Source organism: Drosophila mauritiana, chromosome 3L, assembly GCF_004382145.1.
Source record: "Drosophila mauritiana strain mau12 chromosome 3L, ASM438214v1, whole genome shotgun sequence".
In the NCBI taxonomy this organism is placed as follows: domain Eukaryota; kingdom Metazoa; phylum Arthropoda; class Insecta; order Diptera; family Drosophilidae; genus Drosophila; species Drosophila mauritiana.
The window spans coordinates 13,917,960-13,944,053 of NC_046669.1; the positions used below are offsets into that span (position 1 = coordinate 13,917,960).

The window sequence follows — 26,094 nt, forward strand, 5'->3', positions numbered from 1 at the left end:
ACTCCATGAAACCAAATTACCGTTTTGGTAGTTTGAATCTGACAAAGCTCATTGGGCATCTCACTTTATTGCTGCGACTTTCTGCGCTGTGCGGAGGACTATTTAAAGTCGACTTTGATATATGGTTAATGATCGGAGTTAAGCTCGGGATTAGTCACAGATGGAAATCTATATGAGGGAGAAGCTCTTACAAATATAAAAAATACGTCCTATGATCGTCTAGAAAGGCGAACTGTATTAGTAACGCGCATCAAAAGTATATTTAAACTTAAATCAGTGTTCATAAAAATGAAGTTTCCTTTTTCCAACCTAAATGATAAATTTTAGAGGGACTAGATCAAAGTCGAAAAGTTTGAATATATTTTCTGAAAAATGTGATAAATGTTTCACAATTTCACGGACAAATTCTTTGATATATTCCAATGTCTTGTCGTAAGTAACATCATGATATTGCACCCAACTCTCCCCTCCATCGGCACCAGTCACGCCCACTTTAACAGAGGGTCCCCGCTATATGCCACCCCTCAGAATCGCCCTGGGATATCACAGGCATATAAATTTCAAGAGCAGGGCCACCACAAATTTGTGGCCAGCAAACACGTTCCTCTCTATTAAATTTCATAAATTTATTAAATTATGCCCCAACCGTCGGGGCTCAACGCCAGAAAAACGAAGACAAAACAGAATACCCGATGAAGTCGCTTAAATATAGAATAATGTTTACACTTACAAAAAGTAATGTAACTTACATTGTGACTTTTTGTACATCAGAACAAATTTCTTAGCATTTCTCTCATTTGTTTCTAATATGCTCAAGCTAATTTTTTCTACTGAAAAACAATATTCCTATATATTGCATTTCATGAAATTTAATACTTGCAAAAAATTTTTTTGTGTGTATATTAAAACCCAGCGAAAAATGCCACCAACTGAGACGGTGCAATCGGTTAGAGAACAAAAAGTCAACTCAACAGGGGGGAACATTTCTAATAGGAGGTTTCAGTAATGCTACGAAAAGTGGGAGTTGGGAAAAGTCAATGGGTTTTCTTTTCAGCCTGGTCTGCTCATTAGTTGTTGTCATTCAGAGGCTTGACAACCAACTAAAAATTAATATGTCAAATTATGCAGCAGTCGGGAATGGAAATTGACGGTGAAACATGGGGTGGGAAACCGAACTGAAGCGTGTCGAGACAGCATGCAAAGATGTGCCTAACCTCTCTCTTTCTCTTTAGTGTTTTTCCTGAGCTTTCCCGCACTTTTGCCCCCTTGTGCAATTAGAAGAAGCGGCTGAAACGGCTGCCAAAATGTCAAACCAAAAATTTGCTGCGTTTGCTGCTGTCTGCATGTCAATGTCAAGAAAGAGATAGCGCGCGGAGAAGAGATAGAGACGGGCATACTTGGCCAGGTACAGGTTTTGGTAGAAAGTGGGAATGTTCTCCGTCTCGCCCTCTCTTTCTTACCACTTATGTCTATCTCTCTCAGGCTGCACCTGCTAGTCCCACTTGAATTTTAGCAGCAAGAGCTCCTCAGAAAGAGTTAGCCACCAAATTAACCAATATTTATTGAAAAGCTTTTTTAGCAATTAGAAATGTCTAACAGCTGTGCCTATTTGTGTCAATTGAGAAGTTAAATAAATCTATATTTTTAAATAAAATCTTTAGATATATCTGATGATTAAAAATATATTTTGTCACTGTTCTTCCCAACTAGATTCTATGAAATTTGTTCTTGTCTGCAAGCTTTTCCGCATTTTCCGAGCTGGGCAAACATTCCAGGCAGCAACTGCTTTCACAACAAATGCTTCAATTTGCATTTGACTTAATGCCCCGTGATGCTGAATGATGTGTCTGCGGATCAGCCACGCCCCATCCGCCCCATTCCCCCATTGTACGAGTATATATCGGTTAGCATGGTTAACGTGTATTCCTGGCCGTCAGCTGGTCAATGAGTGTCAGTGTCACGTTGTCATCCTCTCTCCATTTTCCGCCAGCAATCCGCTTTCCCATACTCTACACTCCACTCGGAACTACGTGATGTGCATGGCCGATAAATATTTGTTATATACTCAAATCGGGGGTGTTGTATATCTGTGTATATGCGTAAAAGTTTTGTGTGGGAAAAGCTTTAACTCGGGCTTAAGTTGGTTTTAAGTTGTAAGCATTTAGTTGACATTAACTGGGATTTGTATTCTCGAGGGGGAGAGAAACTTGACTGGGATTGTATGTCGCAGATGATAAGGGGGGGATAAAATATGTCTTTGCTTGCAGCGAAATGGGATTAATATGATAGATGGAATGTTTGTTAAATTGCTTAGGTACGTAAACCAATAATACAAGCAAATATGAATAGATGTATGAATATATTTACCAAATTCAGTTTGATTAAATTTCGTTACAGTGCGAAAAAAAGTTGTGAATAATATTAAAGAAGCTCAACGATCTGAAAATAATAAGTACATATAGAGAAATTAATGATAATGTATAACAGTAATATACGACACTTACATTCGCGACCCAATGACAACCTTTAATACATTTTAATTTAATGATGAATATTTTAAGTAATTAGTGAAAATGTGGCGGACAGCCACTCACCTCAACAGCCCTAATTCATATGCAGAACCCTTTTTTTCAAAAGCTAATTACGTAGGTTCTGAGGGAGGTGAGGCGAATTGCGGAAGGGCTACCCACCTGTGGTCCTTTATAAATATTATATTCATATGAGCGACGCAACGTAAAAAATTCCCCCAGCTTAACACCTTGCATGTTTTGTCGTTTTTGTTCCTGCACGTACCTTAACCCAACTCCGGTTCCTAAAAATGACCCGACAACAATTCACATATCCCCGGGCCTTGGACCTTGTGCGCTGTGTCACCTTTTCAGGCGGGCGAAAATGGAAGAGTAACGAAAATAAGTAAAAATTTAAAACAGATGCTCATTATAAATATCCATTAAAATTACATGGGCTGTAATCAAGGGGTGGACGTAGTCAGCCACAGGCTTTAAGGAGATGCCGATGCCACGATGACACCCCCTTTTACTCGGGTTTCTCTTTTGTGCTTTCGCTTTGGGCATAATTTGCATGTAGTCAAGTGTATACCTTAACAGCAATTTCTGTTTGTCTCCTTGTGCCCTTATTTTGACCCTGAAAGGGTTCAATGCAGCACCGACAACAACGAAAGGGAGGCGTTAACCCAAATGGGTAAAAAGGAGGAAATCGCGCCAAAAGTTGTTGGGCCTCCGGTTCCTAAAACGCCCGGTTCTTCCTCCTTCCATAAACGCAACCAACATATGGACGAGTCGACATTTTATAGCCTCCGGATCGGTTTCATTTTTTTGGCAGACCGCAAGCCCCAAAAAATGGTGAGCTGAAAATCCTCCAATATCGAATCAAAGTCCTTAAACCTTTTTTCTCCTGCCTTTTAATAAAGTGTCGACATGTGTAATTTGTGAGGGGGCATGCGGGGTTTTCATGGGGGGCAACTTGGCTGACCCCCAACCAATAATATTAATAAATTATGAGCAGGCATTTTTTCGGCGGCTTCTTTTGTGTTGCGGTCAGCAAAGTAAAATGTGTGACTCGCTTTTTATTTTTTTTTTGTGATGTTTCGTTTCCGACTCTGACTACTTTTTAATATAATTCTGGGTATTTCTGACCATTTGAACTCTTGACCCGAGTGGAAATTTGCTTGGCTTCTTCTTTTTGCCACTTCCTTATTGAATTTAAATTGTTGTTCCTGTCCGTCTGTATGGGTTTTTCAGACTGTTTCGCTGGCAAGGACAAAAACAACAATGCGAAGGACCAGGAGTTCACAGCCGCTCCTTCGGGACAGAATCGTTGTGCCTATATCTTCCTGTTCGAGTCCTGTTCGAATCCACCCCCAGGACATCGAAACCCTCTGTCTAATTTTGTTGTCTGTTTGCTCTCTTTCCTGCTGTCTGTTGCTCTGTCTATTTTGACTTTAACAACGTCAGCAACACCCCCAAAATGTGCACACAGGCTAACATATTCCGTCTATATGGCCAGAGGAGTCATCATTAACGCTGTCCGAGGGTTGACTGAAAAGTCCTAGAAGGGGAATTGATGTCAGGAGAAGAAAAGAGGTAGGGGAAGTTTGGAAACAAAACTCTGATCTGAAGTACCTTCTAAAAAAAGTTTTCCAACTCTAGCCGCACAGTGGAGTTGGAATAGATTTTAAGTGAACATCGGTGGTGAACTATGAGAAGGTATAACATGAGGGTGAAAGGTTTGGAAGAGTAGTTAAGAACTTTAAAGTCATTAAAACAGTATATATATTCTATATATTCTATTCTTCAAATTCTAATTCTTATAGAGAATATGGATTAAAATTCTAATTCTTATAGACAATATGGATTCAAATTTTCTTTGTACGTTATTTGATAATTGATATTGCAAAAATGCCCGAACATTTTTTACCCACTGTTCCCTGTACTGTCCGTCTGTTGCCTCATCTCATGGAATCGTAATAATTTGCAGCTTCCACCATCATCATCAACACGCCCCCAACTAAAACACGAAGTTAGGGCCAGCTGGAAGATTCCCTTAGCTCTGCCCAAACTCGTTCCCTCCGACCCTTTGGCACCACATAACTCGCGACGGCATAAAATTTATCTATAATAAATTAAAAACTCCTTAAATGTTGGCAAAACTTGGTTTATGGTTCTGGCCCTCCTGCACTCGGAAACCCTTGCCCATTCTTAATTCCTTACCCACCTCTTATTTCTTGTGTTTTATTTGTTGCCTTTGGCGCAAAAAAAAAAACAACTACAACGAAATTTTCTATATTGTTTCGGTCTCGATGTTGCCACTTTTAGAGTACACAAAGAAAGAAAACTAGAAAGTACGCAAAAACTTAAGATATTAAACATTCTTATCAGAAATCTTATATGTATCTAGGTATTGTGAGTTAATTTTCATAATTGTAATCATGATTGTTTTAAATGCACATAAAAGGAATTAAAAGTATGAGATTAGTATATAGTAATGTACCCACTTTTTAACGTCATTTGTTTTCTGTGTACATGGCAAAATGTGGAATACAAGGAGGAGGTAGGCGGATAAGTCGGACTGTAGTCACTATAGTGACTCTTGCAGGGCAGTTTAGTCGCTGTCCGGTTCTTGTTTTACTGTTTCCACAGCTTTTAGCCGCTGCTGACGGTCGGATGCTCACGCGGCCGGCATGAAAACTTATGTCGGCGGCCTTTGGGCGCAATTATTTATACATGCCTCATAAAAATCGCAAGACAATGGGACCCCGGCCTGGGACCCTGACCAAATATATATATATATATACATATACATAGAAGGGACTAACAATGCAAGTCTCTGGACTCCTTTTGTTGTGGTCAATGTTGCAACTAGTTGTTGTTGCTGGTTGCTCAAGGGGCACTTTATTCGTAAAGGTACAAGAAAAGTGGAGAGGGCTACAATTACCCGTAGAAGAGGCAGTCTGTTTGATTTTGGTTCGGTAATAAAGATAGATCGATGGATCGGCGAATAGATCTATAGACCAGAGAGACAGGAAGCGATTGCCAATCGAGCCAAGATATAAACTGTTAAGTGGAACGAGCCTTATAAGTTTATGATGATATAAAGTCTATTTCAAGATTAGATTAACAATTTAATTATATTTTTGTAATGAGAATAATTTGCCTATTGCGAAAATTGGGTGAGAAGTACATAAATGAACTGTGTATTACAAACACAGAATCGCAAAAAAAATATTTTTTTTATAAAAACACTTTTATGCTAATAATACTTCTGGAAGGTCGCTTAAATTTTTAATCTAGCTCCGTTTGCCATTTCCGCCCTCTCATTTTCTTCCGTTGGCCAATTCGAATCCCTCAAAATTAGTTCATTAAAATTTAAATTTTCATCGCTTTCGTGGCTTAAAGTGGCTTAAAAGCTCGGAGAATAATTTCAGATAAATATGGCTGGACAGGCAAACTGAGGGCAATTTAGAGGAGTCCCTCCATTTCCCTTAAAAAGCCACGGATCTGGTGCTTTATGTTATTGTTGCGGATCCGTATCCTTATGCGCCCCAAATATGCGTAAATATTGCCCCAGTCAACAGTTCTCTGCTTTCCATCTCTCTCTGTCTGCACTTGCTTATCGGCAGCATCGATTCCCCCCCAAAAATCTCTCCCATTTTGATGCTCCCCAAAAGCAGCAGAAAAACGCAATTTGCGCCGCTAACCTAACGATGATTGCCAAAAACGTTGAAAAGCCAGGGGCTGCTGTGTCCGGGGGAGGATTTTAAATTTTTAATGGGAATTTGAAATAAAGCAGAGACAGAGGCAGAGACAGTCGCTGGGGCAGCGGCACTCAACACTTTCGGGGGAATTTGCTCTTTGACAGAGAAGCTGAAGACTGCAGCAAAGCTTTAGATCCATCTCTCTGTTTTTCTATGTTTCAAAGGGTTTTTGCACTGAAAAAAAGTTTGAATTTAGCGTAATTTAGCGTAACCTTTTGGTTACCACTATGCGTGGGTTTGGCTCTTAGAAACCCAAAAACTTTACCTGCATTTGAACTGACTGTACAAGCAAATTTTTGTATATCTCTCTAATTATCTTAAAGCTTACTAATTTATAAGTATACATTGAGTACAAATGAAGTAGAGGTTTCTTAGTTCAAACTTATGTATAAATAATATCGGACCCGATTTGGAACATCTTTTTCCAGTGTGATGTACATATGTTTTATGGTGCGAGAAAGGGGGACAAAAAGTCTCGCTGCAGTCCGGAGCTCTCCTTCATCTCCAAGCCGATTTTTGAGCTCACTTTGAGAGACTCTTTGCGGCGAAGCCATGCAACAATATTTTTTCGTGCCACTCCAGCCCCTCCTTTACTTTCTGCCGCCCTCGGGGTTTTTGTTTGAGTGTGTTATGTGCGTGCGTGTTATGCTATCTAAAATTCAAATCTCTTGTGGTTTACAATGCGCCAGAACTCCGAACTTCATTCCAGCTGTCCCGCGCTGGGGAATTGCCTTGGACTGTCTGATGTCGGGTACAGTCAATAATGCCTATCGCGAACAGAGACCAAATGATTTCATGAGCTTTTTGGGAACAATATCATCAGTTTCATTAAAGCATTGAAAGTGAGACAAATAATGTGCATTGCAAATGCTGACTGCGTAAAATTCATCTTAAAGAGGTACTACTGTTTATGCCCTTAAGTGTTCTTGTGTGCGAGTGCGTTTGCATTGTTGCCACACTTCGTAATGCAATTGTTTCAGTGGGGGTTGATTTCGCCTCTGCCTTTTGGAGTTCAAGGTTGAGTTGGGGTACAGATTGAGTTCGGATCTCTGTACCGGGAAATCTCATTAAACTGCAGTTATTGTTTGAGTCCGGAGTTTGTACTTGGATGTGCAGAGTTGTCAACCCGATGAGATTTTTCAAAATGGGGTTGTTCGTTGTAAAGGACGACGATGTCATTTGTGTAATTCGGTCACCCTGAAGGCACAATTTTGACATTGTGTTCCCAAAGCTATGCTAATCTGATCTCTTCCTGATATTATAAAATTGTAAATTGCAGTTTGTAATTAAAAAAATTTAATGTAGTAGATGTTGCTTATAAGTTTATGGATTCATGTAATTAAGAGAACTTATACAAATTGTATATTCTTGTATATGAAATTGCTGATTATTAATTAGCCACTTATAATAAGATTAAGTTATTTTATTCATCAATCCTTCTGTAACTTAAGCTTACAATGCATATCTGCTTACATGAATTTGTGTGCTTTCTCTATAAGCCTCCTCTGGTAATCCACTTTAATTACAACTCTCAATCCAATTTGAGCAACATTAAATTTAAGCCATATTAATTAATCTCTGCCTGCAAATGAATTTCCTCCTTTGAAGGCTTGCCCCCACTCTTTCCCGCATCACTAGACAATTTACTTACTCGCCTCTGTTCGTTGTTCCTTTGCAGGATCTCCATGACTGCGGAGCCCCATGTCATGCCATGTTCTTCCCGGAGAGAGAAAGGACTGTTCTTCGATACTGGGTTGGATCCTGGGCAGCGGTCTGTGTTGCCAGCTGCTTGTTTACGGTAAGTGTTTATTACTTTAATTGTACTCAGTGGATGAGATTAACAACTTTAAATAGTTGTATTAATTCACAAAAATAGTTTTAAGTCTAATAAATACAAAAAAATAGTTTCGTTTAATGTTCATGAGTGAGCTCTTTCCAAGTGTGCTTAAGGATATTGTTCGTTATTGGTTCCCGCTACCATTTTTGCTTACCCTTGAGTGCCTGAGTGCTGCCATATTTTCTTTAGAGCTGAAAGTAAACATCTTTTATGGAGGCCAAACGAGTGAACTACGCTCCTTCAGCAGGTCTATTATTCAGTGGAAAGAGGGAACTACATATAAGGCAGGATGCCAGGACGAAGGCGTTGGCACTTTAGCAAATCCCACGCATTGACATATTACCTGTCAGCGCATATTTTTCAATAAACTTGGCAAAACATATGCAGAAGCCATCCTATCAAGGACGAACTCCTACCCACACCTACCCGCCAAAAGCCCCAAGGCCTTCTTGGCAAGCAGGATACCTTTGATGGGGTAGGGATATTGTTGGCATGTCGGATATACCCATATAGGGGAATAAAGGGGCAAGAAAGCTCCTCTGCGCGCCTTGGCATGTGGCATGTGTGAATGCGGCTGTGGGAGGACAAATGGCAGAACAAAAGTAAATTTCAAATATTATTAGAATTGCCCTTTGATATTTCGGAATGTCCTGGGCATACCATGTCCTCTGCTCCTTTTGATTCGACTATAGTCGAATGCCTTCGGGATGGATCAGCTCTGAACTAATATTGGAAATAGTTTTCGCATTGTATACCTTGCCAGTCTGGGCGCAAGGAGGTGGAGTTTGAGAACGAATTTAAAGTGTTAAAGGTTACAGGTCAACGTGGTAAAGGGTCAAAATAAATATGACAGAAATGTGTGAGGGAAAATGGCCTGCACATTAGTTATGCCTGTTTGCAAATAAAGTTAGAGAGAATAAATCGAGACAAATCAAATCAGTATAATGATGAAAGGGATAAGGGTTATTGTTATAATAATTTCCAGTCTGGCATGTGTCAAGATTAATTTATAAACTTAATAGGCCAAATAAATTCTTTTAAAGTGTATAAAGTATTTCGATGATTTTTGTATTTTTTCCTTTTATTTTCAATACCATTCGCTTGTCTCATGACAATAAATCAATCAATTGACTTGTCTAATTATCTCATCTCCCTGGAACTATTCATCATGTGAAAGGACTTGTAAGGGATGCTCTCTGTCAATTTCTCACTCCGCTTCCTCCGTCACTTTCACATATGGAAATCAACTTGTTAGTCAGGCATTTTTCTTCCATCGTAAAATGTGTTCGCTTTTTATACGCTTTGTTTGCTCTTGCTCATATCCATCAAGTGAAAAAACTGACAAAATTTGAATAAAAAATCAATTTAGGTGCTCTGGACCGAGCACATGACAGGCACTAATCAACAGGAAAAAAACAAAAAATGAATATGATAACCGTGCTTATAATTCCCAAGCAATCAAGCGGGGAAAACGAAAAGTAGGTACATATATACATATGAAGGATAGGCGACCCGAAAAAGCACATCTATCAAAACTGGAGAGGTTCTGACTGACTGACAAACACACACACAGCCATCATAAAGTTGCGCTACATCCATCAGCCCCAGAGAAAAAAGGACCTTTTTTTGGGGGGATGGGGGTCCTGTTGTCTGGGGGTGGAATTCACCCCTTGAGAACATTGTCACTCATATGGGGACATGTTTTGCATGGCGTCTCCTCCGATTCAGTTCCCTCCGTGTGTGTGATAAATTTTTGCCATTGCATATAATTTGTCGCCCATTGTCAGTGCCAGATATTGCCTCCCTTCGTGGGCGTGGCATATCAGTGCAGCTCATAATAGCAAAGCAACAACAAATTATATGCAAATTCCGAAATTGTTTTTCCAGGGCCAACGAAGAAGACTTTCATTTGGGAGCTCATTCTACTTAGTTTTTACGATTATTATTATGTTCTCTGAGTGTTTTCCATCTCATTTTCATTTTCATTCGTTGGATTTTTACATTTTCCACGCATTCATCAGGTTCAGTTCATGCAAATTTCGCCCCTATGTTTTGTTATTTAGTCAAGTGCAACATTTTTCCGATGATGATGATGATGGGAATGTTCCCATTCCATTACATCAGTTTATTTTATGGAATTTTCTGATTGATTTCAATGCATGAAGATCATTTAATTGGAATTGATTGGATTTTCTACTTACGCATTTGTAGTGCACTAAAAGGTGGGAAAATTTATATTTTTACTCTAATACTCTACTGCTCGTATGTAATTCATGGATGAACTTTATTAATGCTCTACAAGCTTCGAAAGAAAAGTAGTCTTTTTTTGTGTGCTTTGGGGCATCAATACACTTGGCTTTCATATTTAAGCTGTTGTGTGAAGTGTTTTCCCCATTTTCGGCTGACTTTAAAAAGTTAACCCAAATAAGCCTTCATAAACCCTGGAAAATGTTCTTCCTCTAGCGCACACACATTAAATATTTGAATGGCTTTTTATTTGGCTTCCTCTTCCGTTTGCTATTTTCCCCTGTTTATGTGTGGATGCGAATAGTGCTCAATACATCTCAATAAATTCCCCATGAAATGTGGGTTATGTTTGTTTGTGTTTTTTGTTGCTTTTAATAAACTTTCTCTTTCACTGCACATATGTGTGTGTGGGGGATAAAAAATTGCACATAGAAATATGTCAATGAAAATGGAAACAGTAAAAAATTACAAACGAGAGCATTAGAAAATTGCAGTTTATCCTTTGGTCTAGATGAGCATGCTAAAAAATACATATCAACAAATATTTGTCGAACGACGAATGTTTGGCTTTGAGCTTGAAATGGTTCTAATTTTTATGGATTTTGCTGTGACAAGTCTCGGTATTAAATAAATATGATAAAGTGCTGAGCTACTTGATTGAAATGAAAACATATGTGTCAAGGAAAATATTGAAATAGTTTTTGATAGAAAAAGTAATGAAAAAAGTTAAATATTTAAAGAGCAATATTTGTGGAACGAGGTAAATGTAACCTGAATTATATATACAAGTAATCAAATGACATTTTTCAGATAAGGTAAAATTATTTCAATATCTCGCAGCATAAGAACGTAAACTTCAAGCCAAGTTAAAGTTACTGAAGGAAAGTAATCTTAACTTTTTCCCCAACCAATTTCCTACGACAGTCCAACTTTTACTAACCTGGGAAAACCTTTGGGGCTTTTCATTTCAAGTATCAAGCGAAATTATAAACAAGCACATTTTATTTCAATTTTCGCGAACTAAAGCAAATATTTTTGCACCCACAAAAAGTTTTACTTGTGCGACAGGTGAAATTGTTAGAGGAATTTTCACTGAAGTAAACTTATGTGCGGAAAATGAGAAATGTGAAATGGGGGATTCTGTGTGTCACGTCAACTGTCAACAATCAACACCTTTTTCATTAAGCGCATTAGATGAGATGAGACAATGAGTGAGCTTTTCCCCAGCCTCAGTCTCCTTTGCTTGACATGTGTTTTCCAATGAAAAGCGAAAAGAGGAAATGACACTGTGTGTTTGCCGAAAGAGCAAATAATCGTCTAGTCGTTGACTTTGATGACATTTTCTTAATTACAAGACCTGATGTGAAAAACCAGAAAAGGGGGAAATCGAAAACCAGAAACTGAAAGTTCAGTGAGGCGCATATTTCGATAGTTGCGACTGAAGAAGATACGAGCAAATATGACAGCTCATGGTGACTGCATCCAAAAACCACCGAAAATCAACCCTTTACTGCATTTTCCCTTTCTGACCAACTTTTTTTGCTTGACTGTTTTGACAGCTGAGTTTTTTTCGGATATGGGATACCTACATTGTTATTAATAGTTGTTAAATATGCACCAAATATTTAATCATTGATATGCATAAAAAACACATGTCATAAACATCAAATGTCAAAAACAGCAAATATAAAACTTCGCCGCAAACATTTGCCGCAAAATTTATGCCGCAATCTCTGTCCAACCTGACTAAAATGTTTATGTTAATAGTTAGTTATTCTAATGGACGATCCACCCTCCAAAAAAAACCATTGTTGTTGCTTCCCTATGCAAATTTATACCATTTTTGGACGACTTTTTTTTTAGTTTGTTAGTTGTGAGTTAAATCTAATTTATGCAAAATTCAAAACTGCCAACCGCTGGCGGAGCTCTCAAAGCTTTTCTGTGGCTTTTAGTTTTCAACACTCCAACGAAGAAGAGGGGGCGGTGCTGTTTTCGGGAGGTTAGGTGGGTGTAACCACTTTAGTTTTTGGGCTGATTTTAATGACCCGACTCCACGAAATTTATGAGCGCTAAAAATTGAAATTACTTTTTTAACTGACCATGAAAGGCGCGGTGGCTTAAATAATTTATTTTGTTTTTGTTGACGGAATGTTTGCAAGAAGTTTAATTGAAGAAATGGGCATTTTGGAAATGGAAAATTCATTAGTGGTGTTAAGGTAAAAGCATTACTAATACAAATTAATTTAGAATTGCTTAATACATTGATTTAGGACTGTTTATAAGCTGCTAAGAAAACTAGCAATAAGTTAGAATTAGCCTGTCGTAATTTTCATTTGTACTCCTCTCAAAACAGAATTAAGACTTTCTTAAAGAATTCGCTCATAAATATCTAAACAATTTTCCTGCTATATTTCCATTTACGAGTGCCACTCAAACTAAGCTCTTCTCCAAACCGAATTTCCTCACAATTTCGTGTGGGTGTTGCCCAAAAAACGCTGCATGTTATTTGCCAAGTTGGAAAACTTCCGCCCCCGATGACGCATAATTTGTGGGCGTGTCAACTTTGGCGAATGTGGCAGAGGGACAGAAGATTTTTGAGGAGTCTGTGCTGTGTGCCAAATGTTTCAACATTTGCAGCTTATTTCGTTTCATTTGTACCTAGTCACACCTACTCGAATCTCCCCCCTTTTTGCACCCATCATGCGTGGCATAACAAATTGCTACGGGAAGTGGAGGGAGATGATGTGGAAACACCCCTTTTTCTTGTTGTTTTTGGCATAAATAAACAATTCTATTCAATTTCTCAGCTTGTTTCTTCTGCAGTGGAGCGTAGTCAACAAAAGGAGTTACAAACTGACTCACTTCCTATCCCCTTCTCCTCCCTGCCCCGCTTGCACGAATATATTTTGCATTTAAATGAGGATGGAAGGCTAGGTTGGAGCAGAAAAGACAATGCGTAGGTGGAAATTAGATGAAAGCTTGGCTAAGAGAACTATGATTTCAAGGAAAACGGGTCGAACGAAAATCTATTCGTAACTTGATCATAAATTTGATTAAATGGCAAAGAAATCTATATAAAATGGGATAATGTATTTAAAGTTTTAATGTCAGAAACAAATCAATATTTCAGTAAGAGAATCAAGGAAAAGTGGTACGAACGACAATTATTTCTCAAATAACATAAGATTGGGGCTTAAATTAATATGACATATAAAACAATCATTAATCATGTCTAAAAGGGAAAGTTGGATTTTATTGCTGAATTATAATTTATAAATTATCAAGTACCCACCCAAAGAGCCATTTTTTCCAGTGCAGCCGTGTGGTTTTCTGAGGGGAACTGATGTTAGCCACGACTCAGAGCCGAGAAGTGCGTTCTGCATCTATGAATAATTCAGAGGTTTCGTCGTGGCAACAATAATACTCGGCACATTAATGCAATGCGAACAACTCAAACGCAAACACAGCCCACACACAGATACTCTCACGGACACACACATGCGAGCACACCACCCACACAAACCTAACTGCCAGCTAACTGTTTCTCTCTGATAGTTTTGTAATGATCAAATTAAATGACTTTGCTTGGGTTTGGGTTTGGTCGGGTTTTCTGGTTCGGGGTTTCTGGCTAAGACAAAAGACTCCTTGGCCTGGCTTAGTGGGAATGATAATGAATTTATTTAAATGGCGCGTAATCAGACAGGCAACAGAGAAATTTAGAGAGGGATGGTGAAGTTTAATGTGTGAGTTTGCGGCTGGGGATAAGCAGGGAATACAGTATCTGTGTGTGGATTGTAATTGCTTTTAGAGCTTTGAGGAATTGTCAACCATTAAGCTGGCCTTATCTAGGGTTTTATATTTGCCCATATATATGTAGACATCCTATTGGGCCCTCTGGCAAACCGGAAGTTGTGTCCGTCGAAGGAGAACCCTTTATTGTTGGTTAGCCAAACTGGCAATTGCTGGTGAAATGACTTAATATACTCGACGTCTCAATTAGGCCACGATAGATATCTTTCGATTTCTATCAATTTCTGCAAAAGGCAACACTGCGTATGGGTAATAAACTTAAAGCGACAAGTTTATTACTACTACTAGTTGTAACTATTAAATTATTAGTAAATAAGTAAAATTATGATAGTAAAGTTTGACCTACAATATTAATAATTGTAAGGCAGCCTGAGGAAAATATTGTTTTTTTTTTTATTATTTAAGAAAGAAGTACATATTAAAGTGATTAAGGTTTAACCGCTCTTTCTTGCATTTGTCTTAGCTCTCTTACTAAAAGCCATTCCAGTTAAGGACATTTCAGCCATTAAGGCCAACTGGCCGAGGGAAAAGAAGAAACCTTGCGAATTAAATGAGCCTCGGCCTTTGGAGTAAATGGCACAACAATCACAATCAGCTAATGTGTAGAGCCTAATGACCAAAAGGCGCAGAGATGGGGGATCTCCTAATAGGCTCTCCTCTCCTTTAATTTCCCCGCACTGATATAAACACTAATGCATTTTTAAGGGAACATCAAAGCATATTTGGGGTTAATTAAGGCGAACGTAATTAAATTCAAATTTATATTTAATATCCATTCTCCCCTTTTGTGACTCGTTGCAGGTGCTCACCTTCTTGATTGACTCGTCGCGTTTTCGCTACCCGGAGAGGGCCATCGTCTTCTTGGCCGTCTGCTACTTGGTAGTTGGATGTGCCTACGTGGCGGGACTGGGAGCGGGCGACTCCGTGTCGTGCCGCGAACCATTTCCGCCGCCCGTCAAACTCGGCCGCCTGCAGATGATGTCCACCATCACCCAGGTGAGATGACCCAAGTGAAGCATGGTTGCAGTGACTGGGAAACCGGTCCTCAATTATTTTTAATGTCACCGAAAGGGCAAATTTGATTTGCTTGAGTTGAACAGAAACAGAAATACAGAACTACAAATATAGGACAATAATAAAAATTTAAATATAAATATGTTAATAAAAAGTATTCATTCTCATAGGATTATATAAATTAAGAATATATTCGTTCGCAGCATGAGTGATTTAAAGCTGTGGCATGACAAAGCCTTAACTTAATTGTTATTTTATTGACCGAGTTTTCTTCTTTTCTCCTACAGGGCCACCGACAAACCACGTCCTGCACGGTTTTATTCATGGCACTCTACTTCTGCTGCATGGCGGCCTTCGCGTGGTGGTCGTGTCTGGCATTCGCCTGGTTTTTGGCCGCTGGCCTCAAATGGGGCCACGAGGCGATTGAGAACAAGTCGCACTTATTCCACCTGGTTGCCTGGGCGGTGCCCGCCCTTCAGACCATCTCCGTTCTGGCCCTGGCTAAAGTTGAAGGTAAGTTCTGTGGAAATCCCGGCTGGATTATTATCGATTATCAACCACCAATGCGACCTTGATCCGGTGGTTCATTAATCTCCCCGAATCCACATCAATTTCTATCACACACTCCGCCCAAAACTTTACTCAGCCATCGTTGCGGTTAGGGCAATTTCAACGCGTAAGACGAAACCGTCATTAGACATCATTTGCGGCATTAACTGTATCTATTTCTCGTGGCTGTGGCCCGGTTGCTACCAGCCAAAAAGAGTTACAAAAAACTTGGGAAAACCAACAAAAAATTAAAAATGAAAAAGGAAGACAGTGGGGCTGAAGTCTTGTAGAAACAATGAGCATATTCGATGTCCAGAATGAAGGAAAAATCAAAAAATATAATCCTTATATTTTTGGTTTTTACAAAATGTCTTCTATTTCCCTTTCTTAATACAAACGTACAAATATTTTTAACTTTTCACCAAACCTACCCTTATTTAATTAGTATTTAAAAAATTACTGCTGCCAGCGATACAGAACTTTTTTAACCATTTTTAACTAGTCTTCACCACTGTAAAGATTCTTGTGCCACCCGTTTGTCAGTCATTTTGTGGTTCATTTGAGAATGGGGTCTTGGGCTGGGCTGGGGCATTTGGGTCTGGATACTGAGATACTTTTGGAGGCTTCTAATTCGGTTGTCCGCGATTTCTAAACAATTTAATGACCTACGTGGTCGCGGACAGACACGAAATAAATCTTGACGACCAACCAAAAATGTAAAATGCGGAGAGGAAAAAGAATGTAGCCTAAAAACGGTCACGTTAAAGTGCCGTAAAAATTTGTGGACTTCAGATGAGTTGCCTTCTTTTTTTGGGGGATTCAAGTCAAAGAACAAGACCAAAACTAATTCGCTTAACGCGCAGCCACTAAGCCAACTTAGAGGCCTTCTCGTTGTTGCCCATTCCTGGGCTCATTTCACATTTTTGGGCTTAATTAGATTGCGGCTTAATGACTCAATTGTGTTTGCCGGCCAGGCTCCTGTACGCCGTCTCTCTCGTCCAATATCTATGCCTCTCTTTCTAGAGCCCGAACAATTTCCAATACGACCAGACGCTAGTAATTAAATACAGCAGCACATGATTATGGCTTGTTAGGCAAATCGAATGAAAGTCATAGACAATTTGGAGGGGTTACCGAGTGGGAGGTGGAGCATACCCGCTGATGGGCACTTACAGACCCGGCATTAACTGGCTGCTCTACTTGATGCCCCGGTTACGTAATTTTAGGGAGTGAGCGAGGTTAGGTGCCAGCTTAACACTGGATTACTGCTGCATTGTGGTAAACGGGGCTGGAAATTAGACGACTTGCCGGAATATCCTGGCAAGTGTCAGGACATAAGTTGTAGGATTTGGTAATCAAAGCAATACTGGAGGATTTGTTGCATCAACTTTATGATACATTGTTAAAGTAGCACATTTAATATTCATTTGCTATACTTTCATATGTTAAGATGGTAAAAATATTTAAATGCATTTTTATCACTTTAAATATATGTACAATTCGATGTCATACTTCCCTTTCCAGCAATGAAAAAATTTTCAATTGCTTAATAAATATAAGCAAAATTTTTTCACTCTAGCCTAAGCAAACACAAACGCTCGAGAGTCACTCGCTAATGCATGCAAAATGCCAAAAGCCATAAAAAACATATTTTCCCCTCATCGCGTCTTATATAAATACATTAAAATCTCAGGCAAAGGAAAAGCGATTTATGGGAAAAGTCTCCGAAAAAAAATTAAAATAAAATGATGACTTAATGCACTGCAAGCGACTGGCGAAAATCGCCGTTGTTGTAAGGGGCACTCCTTGAGATGCTTCGCCAAGAAAATAACAGTAAATGGAAAGGAACAGGCGCAGCAGGTTTATACACTGAGATAAAACATTTTAAATTTAGAATAGTAGTAGAAACCTTTAAAAATGTAACGGGCACAAATCATTTTTTGTGGATACGTTTAATATAAACACATTTTCAAACAGAAATTTGATGAAAAAACCTTCCCATTTCTCGCGGTGCTGCAGCCCATTCAGAAACCATTCAGCTGCAATTAATGTTAAATTTAAAAATACATTATTTTAATGTGTCGTCAGTTTGAGTGCGCCGGCGAAAGAGGGATAGGACAGTTGTTGCTTGGGCGTTGATGATGGCGGTAGACTTCTACAACAACTACGCGCCGAGCCAACAACAATATACCAACATCGACTGCTTTTGGGTAAACAAAGTCTGAATCGCTCGAGGCGGGAAGCTTGGAAGCTTTGGCCGCCGGCTACGTGCATTGAATCCGTAATTTGCGCACGTTCGTTGCAAACATTGAATAATGCTCACAGATATACCCGCAGAAAATCCATCCCCCCTTCGGCCGACCAACCACTGGCACTCCCCTTTAAACACTTCTGGCCAAGTAAATGGCAGGGAGGATCCACTGTAGAGGGAGCCAAAAGGGGAAGCGAACAATTTGTATTGACTCCACAACGCGTTGGCAGCTCATTTGATGGATTTCCCCCTATTCCGCAGACAGGAATTCAGAGTGGAATATGGGAGAAAGAGACCTATGAATCACCTGAACCTGTCCACCTGCTAAAGTCCAGTTCCGAGGGATTCCATTTGCTTTGTGCTGCGAATATTAAACGGGCCAAGTGGGTCTGCACTTTGATTTTTGGTCCAGACAAACATAAACTGCTAGTCTGTTAGTAAAATTGAACAAAATTTAAAGTATAAGAAGCCCCAGGTGAATGTAACAGACTACTGGTAATTGTGCGGCTTTTTAATTTAGTTATTACAATATTAGATTAATAACTTAAAAAATTAAGCGTTACAATATTTAAAACGCTTTTAATAGTACAGCAGACCATGCTTTTAGATTATAATGCGCATTTTTTGTTCAACTCACGAAAATCTTAAGTATACCCCTAAATAGAAGACCAACCCAAAGGCAACAATTTGCTTTACTTGTCTAGAATTTATTACCATTTTGTAGACACGCTCAACAATTATTTTTCATTTATAAGAACGCAAAAAAAAAAAAAAACGAACCAACGAAGAAAATATGCAAATTAACATAAACCGAAAGAGACGCAGAGCAAAGGAAAATTAACAATTTGTTGCGCTTTTGCGAAATTATATGCCTGGCAGTCGTAAGTCCGTGGAAGAGACTTCTCTGCCCGTCTTTTTCTTTTCTTCATTTGTCAAGTTATTAAAGAGCAAAGTGGAGTGGAGCAGGCGGGCTGGAACTAAATTAACATAATTTATCCAAGGCGGACTTATTTTTGCTTACAAGAGAAAGAGCTTCAAATGGTGAAAAACCTTGTGACAAAGAATTGATGTATGTGAAAAATTGAATATTTACACATGTAAATGGAATACTTTAACAAATCAGGAATTTATAACGCAAAATCCCAAGCTTTAGGTTTTTTGATGCTAGAAACATCATTTCAGGATCACAAAATAATCCTTAAAAGAATGTTTGCTGTCTGGAAGCACTGTACTCCATTTAAAGGGATTTTCCTAAAGAAAAGTAAGCAATCGGGAGCCACTTATCGAATGGCATAAAAATACTGGCGTATGAATGATTTATGAAACAGAGTGGTTTTGAAGGAAAAGCGGAAAACGGAGGGTGGCTTTCAGTGGGGGAAATGCACTTTGAAATGCATTTGTCAGTCAGGTGGAAGTCAGCTGGAAATGTTATGCCAGTGCAGGCGGACTTTCGCTCAAGGATCATACTAAAAGAGTTGGCTAGCTCTTTGACCTACCGTACCGTCTCTTTCCTTTGCTTTCCAACCATCTCTTTCACTCTTCTCAAGTGGCCCCGCATAATCAAATAATGCGCTTTGGCATTTGCAGTTTCCATGGCAATCGTGCCAAACATAACCCACACAGAAACGAAATGAAATGAACGGCGCAGAATTAGAGTGAGTAGCAGCAGCAAATGAAATGCTAAAGTCGATTCACGGAATGGAGACCTTTTCTCGCATGCAAGTCACATATTCAGACGAAGACAATCGACGGACGTAGCCTCTGAGAAATAGAAAGAGACGGAGCGTTCGCTAGAGACAGAGATGGAAAGAATGCAGCTCTGGGGACAAAAACGCAGTCTTTAAAGAATTCACAAGCAGTGGGAATCGATAAATTCAATACATGTCTTAAACAAAGCTATACTCTATAAAGAATTACTGATCTTGGCTCAGCATAAATTATCTTATAACTTAACGGATCTGGTATCACAATTAAATTACATATTTCAATTTTTACGCGTAAAAAAGAAATTGAATTTACTGCAACCATTTCGAGTTTTTATGCCATATTTTTAAAGATATTAACTGTCATAATCCCACGGTCCATAAAATCCTTATTTAATAATGGGAAAATAACTCTTAAATTTGATTCGTTTTAGCTGTCTTAAGCCAATAGCTCCCAAGTTTATATACCCCTTGAAATGATTGAAAGTCAATCCATATGAAGAAGCTCCATAGCTGTTGACCGCAGCAGCAGCAACAGCCGCAGCAACTGCAGCAACAGCAACATGCAGCATAGCAACACGAACAATGTGCGTTGAATGGCATGTGGCAAAAGTTATGGAGACTTTGGCGCGTAAAACCGGTAGCTAAAATGGCCGAAACAACACAAGGGGAATGGTGTTTTGGGGGGAACGGCAAGACGCGATGAAGACAACAGCAAATAGCGTGAAACGTGTGCGTGAGTCGCAGCAGCAGCAACAACAGCAATAGTAACAGCAGCAACATTGGCGACAGCAGCAGCAACTGATACGCAGTTTGAGATACCGCGGCGTTGTTGCTACATTGGCAACACGACTACAAGTTGCTATTACCCTGGGCATATCCAAACGGCATCGGGCCTCAACTTCACTTGGTATTGCTGTTCGTTGTCATGGCTACTGAAATGGCATCGCAATAGCTCTCACAAATAAGAGGAAAGGTGGGACAGGTGGGGTGAGAGAGCCTTTTTCTGTCATCCGTTTGATTACATTTACAATCTGAACAGTCTGCGATACCCTAACAAAGATTATAAAAAAGATAGGTATTGACCTCATGGATTCTATTGAAGGCATTTGAGTTTAAAGGTCAAGTGCAAAACATCATTATTACAATACATCATGCAAATAGGTATTACTAATCTATTTTATCAGAAGTTTAGCTACTCATTTCGTATAAATACCATTGAAGAAACGATTGCAGGGTATGATAAGTGCGACATTTATTCGAAACAATTGAGCTTGCCAAGGTTTCACTTTTTTCGCTTCGCGCATCATTTGTGCGGCTTCTGTTTCTTTTACCCTGACTCGGAGATTATTTGTTTGATTTCATTTTTATATTTTGTTTATATGAAAGCTTTTGGCATCATTTATCTTAGCGGGATCCAGTACGTGCTCCATTTGGCTAATGTCATTTTTATGAGTTTTTATTCCGTTTTGTGCCATAATTTGATTGTCATGTCTGGCCCTACGTTTTGTGGATTTTCCTATTAGATGATTGGGCATCACAGTGTTTGCCAAAACTCAAAGAGGACTTCTTTCACATTTAGCTGGCGACCATAGCTTGGAATGAATTATCGTATAATTATATAGAACTCGTAACGGCTCAGATCATTATAAAGTCATAAAGCTTTTGTCGGCTCCGGTGGTCCAGCATGCCCACTAATTTGCGGCAATTAAAATCATTAATTCAAATTAATATGATTCGAAAAGCATTAAAGCCGAGTTAGGCATCTTGTTGCCTGAGGGCGGAAAAAAAACGAGCGAACTGTTAAAGGAGAAGAAGCGGCACAAGGGCCAATGACCAGAAGGGAACAATGGAAACCGTACAAAATGACTGGGCTAAGTGTGAAGACAGCCAAGTTAATGAATCTCCAGCAGCCGAAAAGAGACTAACGAATGAATAGAGGGTATATATATAACTTACCGTCTTTATGCCAAAATTAAAGCTAGTCAAAAAGATTTTGGAATTAAAGGAGAAAAACGCGCATTGATTTATTTAGTATACTGTAATCAACATTTTTTTTAAAGGTATTTAAATAGGGTAACTTCTGTTGAACGTTTGCCTTAAATGGTTAAAGAAATGAAAGTTCAATATCTTTGGGGGCTCTTTGACATCTATTCCCTGATTTTCAATTGTGTAAAATAAAATTAAAGATAATGTCTCCCATAAGCACCCCAAAATGTTGATGACTTTCCATCGATCCGTTGCAGCTAAGAATTTCTGAAACTGTTTCACCTCCGGCGAATCGATTCGATGCCTACATACATAAATACCAGCCACATACCCTGTATAAACTCACTAAAGTACCGCCCGTACGGGTGGCATCCTGCTGTTCTGTTTATTTCTAATATCCTGTCAGTTGCTTTTTTTTGGAGGGTAAATGCGAGGGAAAAGCGACAATAAACACGCCCACACGAAATTTGCGGACGAAATTGTCTTTTGCGGCTGCCATAAAGCGCAGCCGATGTCATTAAAATCTCTTTTCGGCACGAAAATTCGCACGCCGCCATATCGATGGGATATCCTTCAGCCAGGGGCAATTCAAAAGCTTCCTGCGGTGCTTGCCAACACCTTTGACCTGCTGGGTTAACACCACGCTTTTCGCCCGAAATTTCTCCCCTTTGTCTAATTTGATAAGCGATAGGAAGAAATCTTTCGGCGTGTAAATTGCTTTTGCTCTGTGTTTTTTCGTTGGGTTCTTCCTTTTTTTTGTTTGGATGGTGTGGGTTAAAGTGCTCAAATCGCTGGTGGGCAAAAGATTTCCGTACCCAGCCCCTTTGATTTTACTCGATTTCAATTGTGCGGCAGCAAAAGTTTTTTTAATTACGTTTAGTCATAATTTTTTTGGGTATTTCCGAAACTTTTTTTTTGTTTTCTTGTCAAGTGCAGAGAACTGTCGCTTAACCCCACAGTGGTACCGCACAATTTATTGGCACAACTTCAAAAAAGTTTTCCACATTTTTGGGTTTTCTTTCCATTTTCCACTTAGTATTTCTGCTTCGCCTTTGTTCTGGCCCAACACCTTTAACATGTTTTTGGCAGCGCCAGAAAATAAAAAAAACGCCAAAACTTTCTCACTCTATCATTGCCACTCTCCCTCTCTCGCTCTCTAGCCATCTCTCTTGCTCCCAGCTTGCATGACGCGTTGAATAGTTTTCGCAGTTTTTTGTTTGTTCGTGTGCCAGGTGCACAGTAATGGGTTAATTAGCCCTCAGTCTGGACCACCAATGGGTAATTAAGTGGCATGAAATTTGGAAGAAGGAAAAAATATGTTAGGTTAAATAGATATGCACTAAAAATTGTTTATTAATGTTTATCGAATGATCGTTTATATCAAAAAAAAAGGGTGCACTATACCACCTAATTTTATGAAGTACAAATCTAACAAATAGAGAGCTTAAGAATCACTTTTCTTCTTTAGTTTCTCAATATAACATTTATCTGAGGGTGACTTTCGATCGGTAAATTTATACATCAAATAGATTGCCTCCCCTTAAGTTTCAATTACTTAAAGTACAATAACTCAATCCAAGATGCAGAAACTCAGAAGATGACTCAGTATCCCACACTTGATAAGATTGGAAGGAAATTTCGAAGAAACCTATAAAACCATCCCTTATAAATCTGAAGCTCCCTTTCAAATATTTATTTTATGAAGCTTACAAGTTCGTGAAAAAAATATTTTTGGGGGAGCCACAGAATGCATTAGAATTGGTTGAAAGGAAGGAAAAATATAAAACCGAAACACAAAGGAACTAACAAGCGATTCCACCTACTCCGCCCCATCAGCAAACTCTTCTAAGTGATTTCAACCCGGAAATGCCCATAAATCGATTGGATCTTGGGCCTTATAAGGGGTAAGACGAGTTTTCAGTGTGTTCCTGCACCGTGCGAAAAATGATGATAAATATACTAATATTATTTAGTAAACATTAAATATTTTATTTTTGTAAAGATATATTTCCCTTTTAAAATAGATAATAGTTCATTTGCAAAAGTTTCTTTCAAATGTTAGGAATGAGTCAACGTGTTTCGAGAATATTCTTACTTTTCCAGAGCGCTAACCTACAGCAAGAAATTGGTTTTTGGGTATAATAAGTTATAAATTGCTTATGCATTTCTCGCTGTGTATGGGTTCCTTTGGCTGCGGATGCATCTGGCTTTATGGGCTAAATGAATGAATTGAAATGGGTGCGGACGAGTGTGTGTGGTTTGTATCGACTTGTGGCCCACTTGTCTGGATTTTCCACCCCCATCCCCTCCCCTTTGGGTAACACCCCCTCATGTGGGGTACAATGCAAATAAAAGTTCATTACAAGCTCAGGCCAAGGCGCTTAAAAAAAAAAAACTGTTGTAACCGAGGCTTTTGTTATATTCTCCGGTCTGTCCCACTTTGTGTTGTGTATTCTGCCTCTTTTATGGTCAACGGCCCCTTTCTGGCGCTTTAGATCGTGGGTGGGAAACGGAGGAAGTCGCCTTGCCGGAAACGCCACATCCGTGTACGAGTCCATAAAGTCAATAAGGGAAAATGGTAGAAAAAGCGTCGAAAGCGAAGGAAATTTTGAAAAGCCAACGGGAAATGAATTAAGCATAAGCAATGATTTACCAACTTCGCCTTACTCACATTTATGATATGGGTGTCCGGTTGGGCATCCTCAGCTTATCCTCTTCGATCGTAAAATCTCTTTAAATTATAAGACTTTTATGAGCGATAGCTACTGACGGAATAAAATACGACATGCGTTTACGACACGGCACGCATTATTAAATCTAAAACCAGCATTAGCCATTAAATATATGAGATTTTTATCTATGACAACTGTTGAAAGACCTCCGCTTCGAATTAATTGAAAATGTCAACGATCCGAGGCAATTATCGTAAATTATGAACACGCGCCCGAATCCAAATATTATTATTATTTTTATTACGTGCGTAGGCAAAACAAAAATCAAGAATTTCGAGCCACCCTCTAAAATTTAATGTCGTCTTCAGGGTGAGTTCTTCATAATGAAATGTCAACAAATACAAATACAAATACATATGTATGTACCAAAAAGGGGGAAGTTGGCAAAAGTATAAAATAGGGCCAGAACATGTTCTTTGTTTTCAGCGGTGGTTGCTCGACTTCCCTCGAGTCTTTGAAGTTGACTTGCGGAAATTGAAAACTTAATTGGCAGAGCTGTCTTACAGAGCAGTGTTCTGCGTTGAAGGGAAAAATAGCAAAAATATGGAGATTTCCAGAAGATATTTTGATAATTGTGAATTTAAAATACAACTTACACAAATTTTACTAAGTAAAATAATTTCTATACATGCAATATTTCTAAAAGGATTTATTTACATAGATATATGAAAAATAATGCTTGCTTACTTTATAAATTGAAAATCATTTTGCTGGACCACGTCCTGAAAATCTGTATCTCGTGCAAAAATCTCCATCGGTGACTCACGAGCAGACATAACAAATAAATTCCCCAGAAAATCAGAGCCAGCCAAATCCCGTAAATCGCAAATTTTCTATGCATTTTACCCGTTTGCAAACTCAGATGTGGAAAAAGGAACCAAAGCAACCCCAGACAGTAGAATATACATATATATAAAACGAAACCATAAAAAATGCAACAGACCATAATAATTTCAACGTTTATTTTTTTGAACATTTTCTGCTTTTGTCGCAATCTTCTACAGGATCCCTGCACATCCCACCACACCCCCTTTGGTCCATCGAATTCAGGGTCTGACTATGCAAAAATGCAGCAGCCAAAAAGCACATAAAATTATTATGTGACGAGGAACGTGGGATGCGAAAATCGGGTGGAAGTGTGGGGGGATGGAAGCGGAGGACAATGCTCAAAGGCATTTCGGACTCGGCCAAAAATCAGACTCAGCATGTGCGCATAAAGCTCAAATAAACTCAAGTTGTTGACAAAGGGGTTAAAGGCCATAATTGTGGCCGTCGGCAGAAGAAAGGTTAATATGTATGGGGTGGCCTAACCCTTCACCATAGGGAACCTTCCAAACGTGCCAGACTGAAAATGGAATTTTCATTGGATGTGTAAACAAAACCAGCGGGGGAATATGAGCCAGATGATCAAGTCTGAAAAGCTTTTTGACGGTACCACTAAAGTGAGTTTTTAAAAGGATATTCTGCTTTATGGCTGTGCTAATGGATTTTTTTTGACAGTATAATATAAGGTTTTAGGAATTTTTATGTAAGGACATGTTATTTTATTATGATTTGCTAATGATTTATTGCACGTCTCTAAAACTTCATGAGGTTTCTTGTAAATTACTATTCATTATGATTTTATAAAAAGTTGCCAATAAATTCAATTTATTGTTCCAATTAAGCTTCGAAGTTTTTTTTTCTAA

The 26,094-nt window shown here is 38.9% G+C and overlaps 1 protein-coding gene across 1 annotated transcript in view; it reads left to right on the forward strand.

Moving 5' to 3' along the window:
- The window catches only part of LOC117138978 (frizzled), an 88,431-nt gene that overhangs the window by 21,816 nt on the left and 40,521 nt on the right, over window positions 1-26,094 (forward strand). The window contains exons 2-4 of the mRNA XM_033301045.1: window positions 7,953-8,072; window positions 14,970-15,164; window positions 15,470-15,695. Coding sequence (XP_033156936.1) covers window positions 7,953-8,072; window positions 14,970-15,164; window positions 15,470-15,695 — 541 coding nt within the window. The remainder of the gene's footprint in view (window positions 1-7,952; window positions 8,073-14,969; window positions 15,165-15,469; window positions 15,696-26,094) is intronic.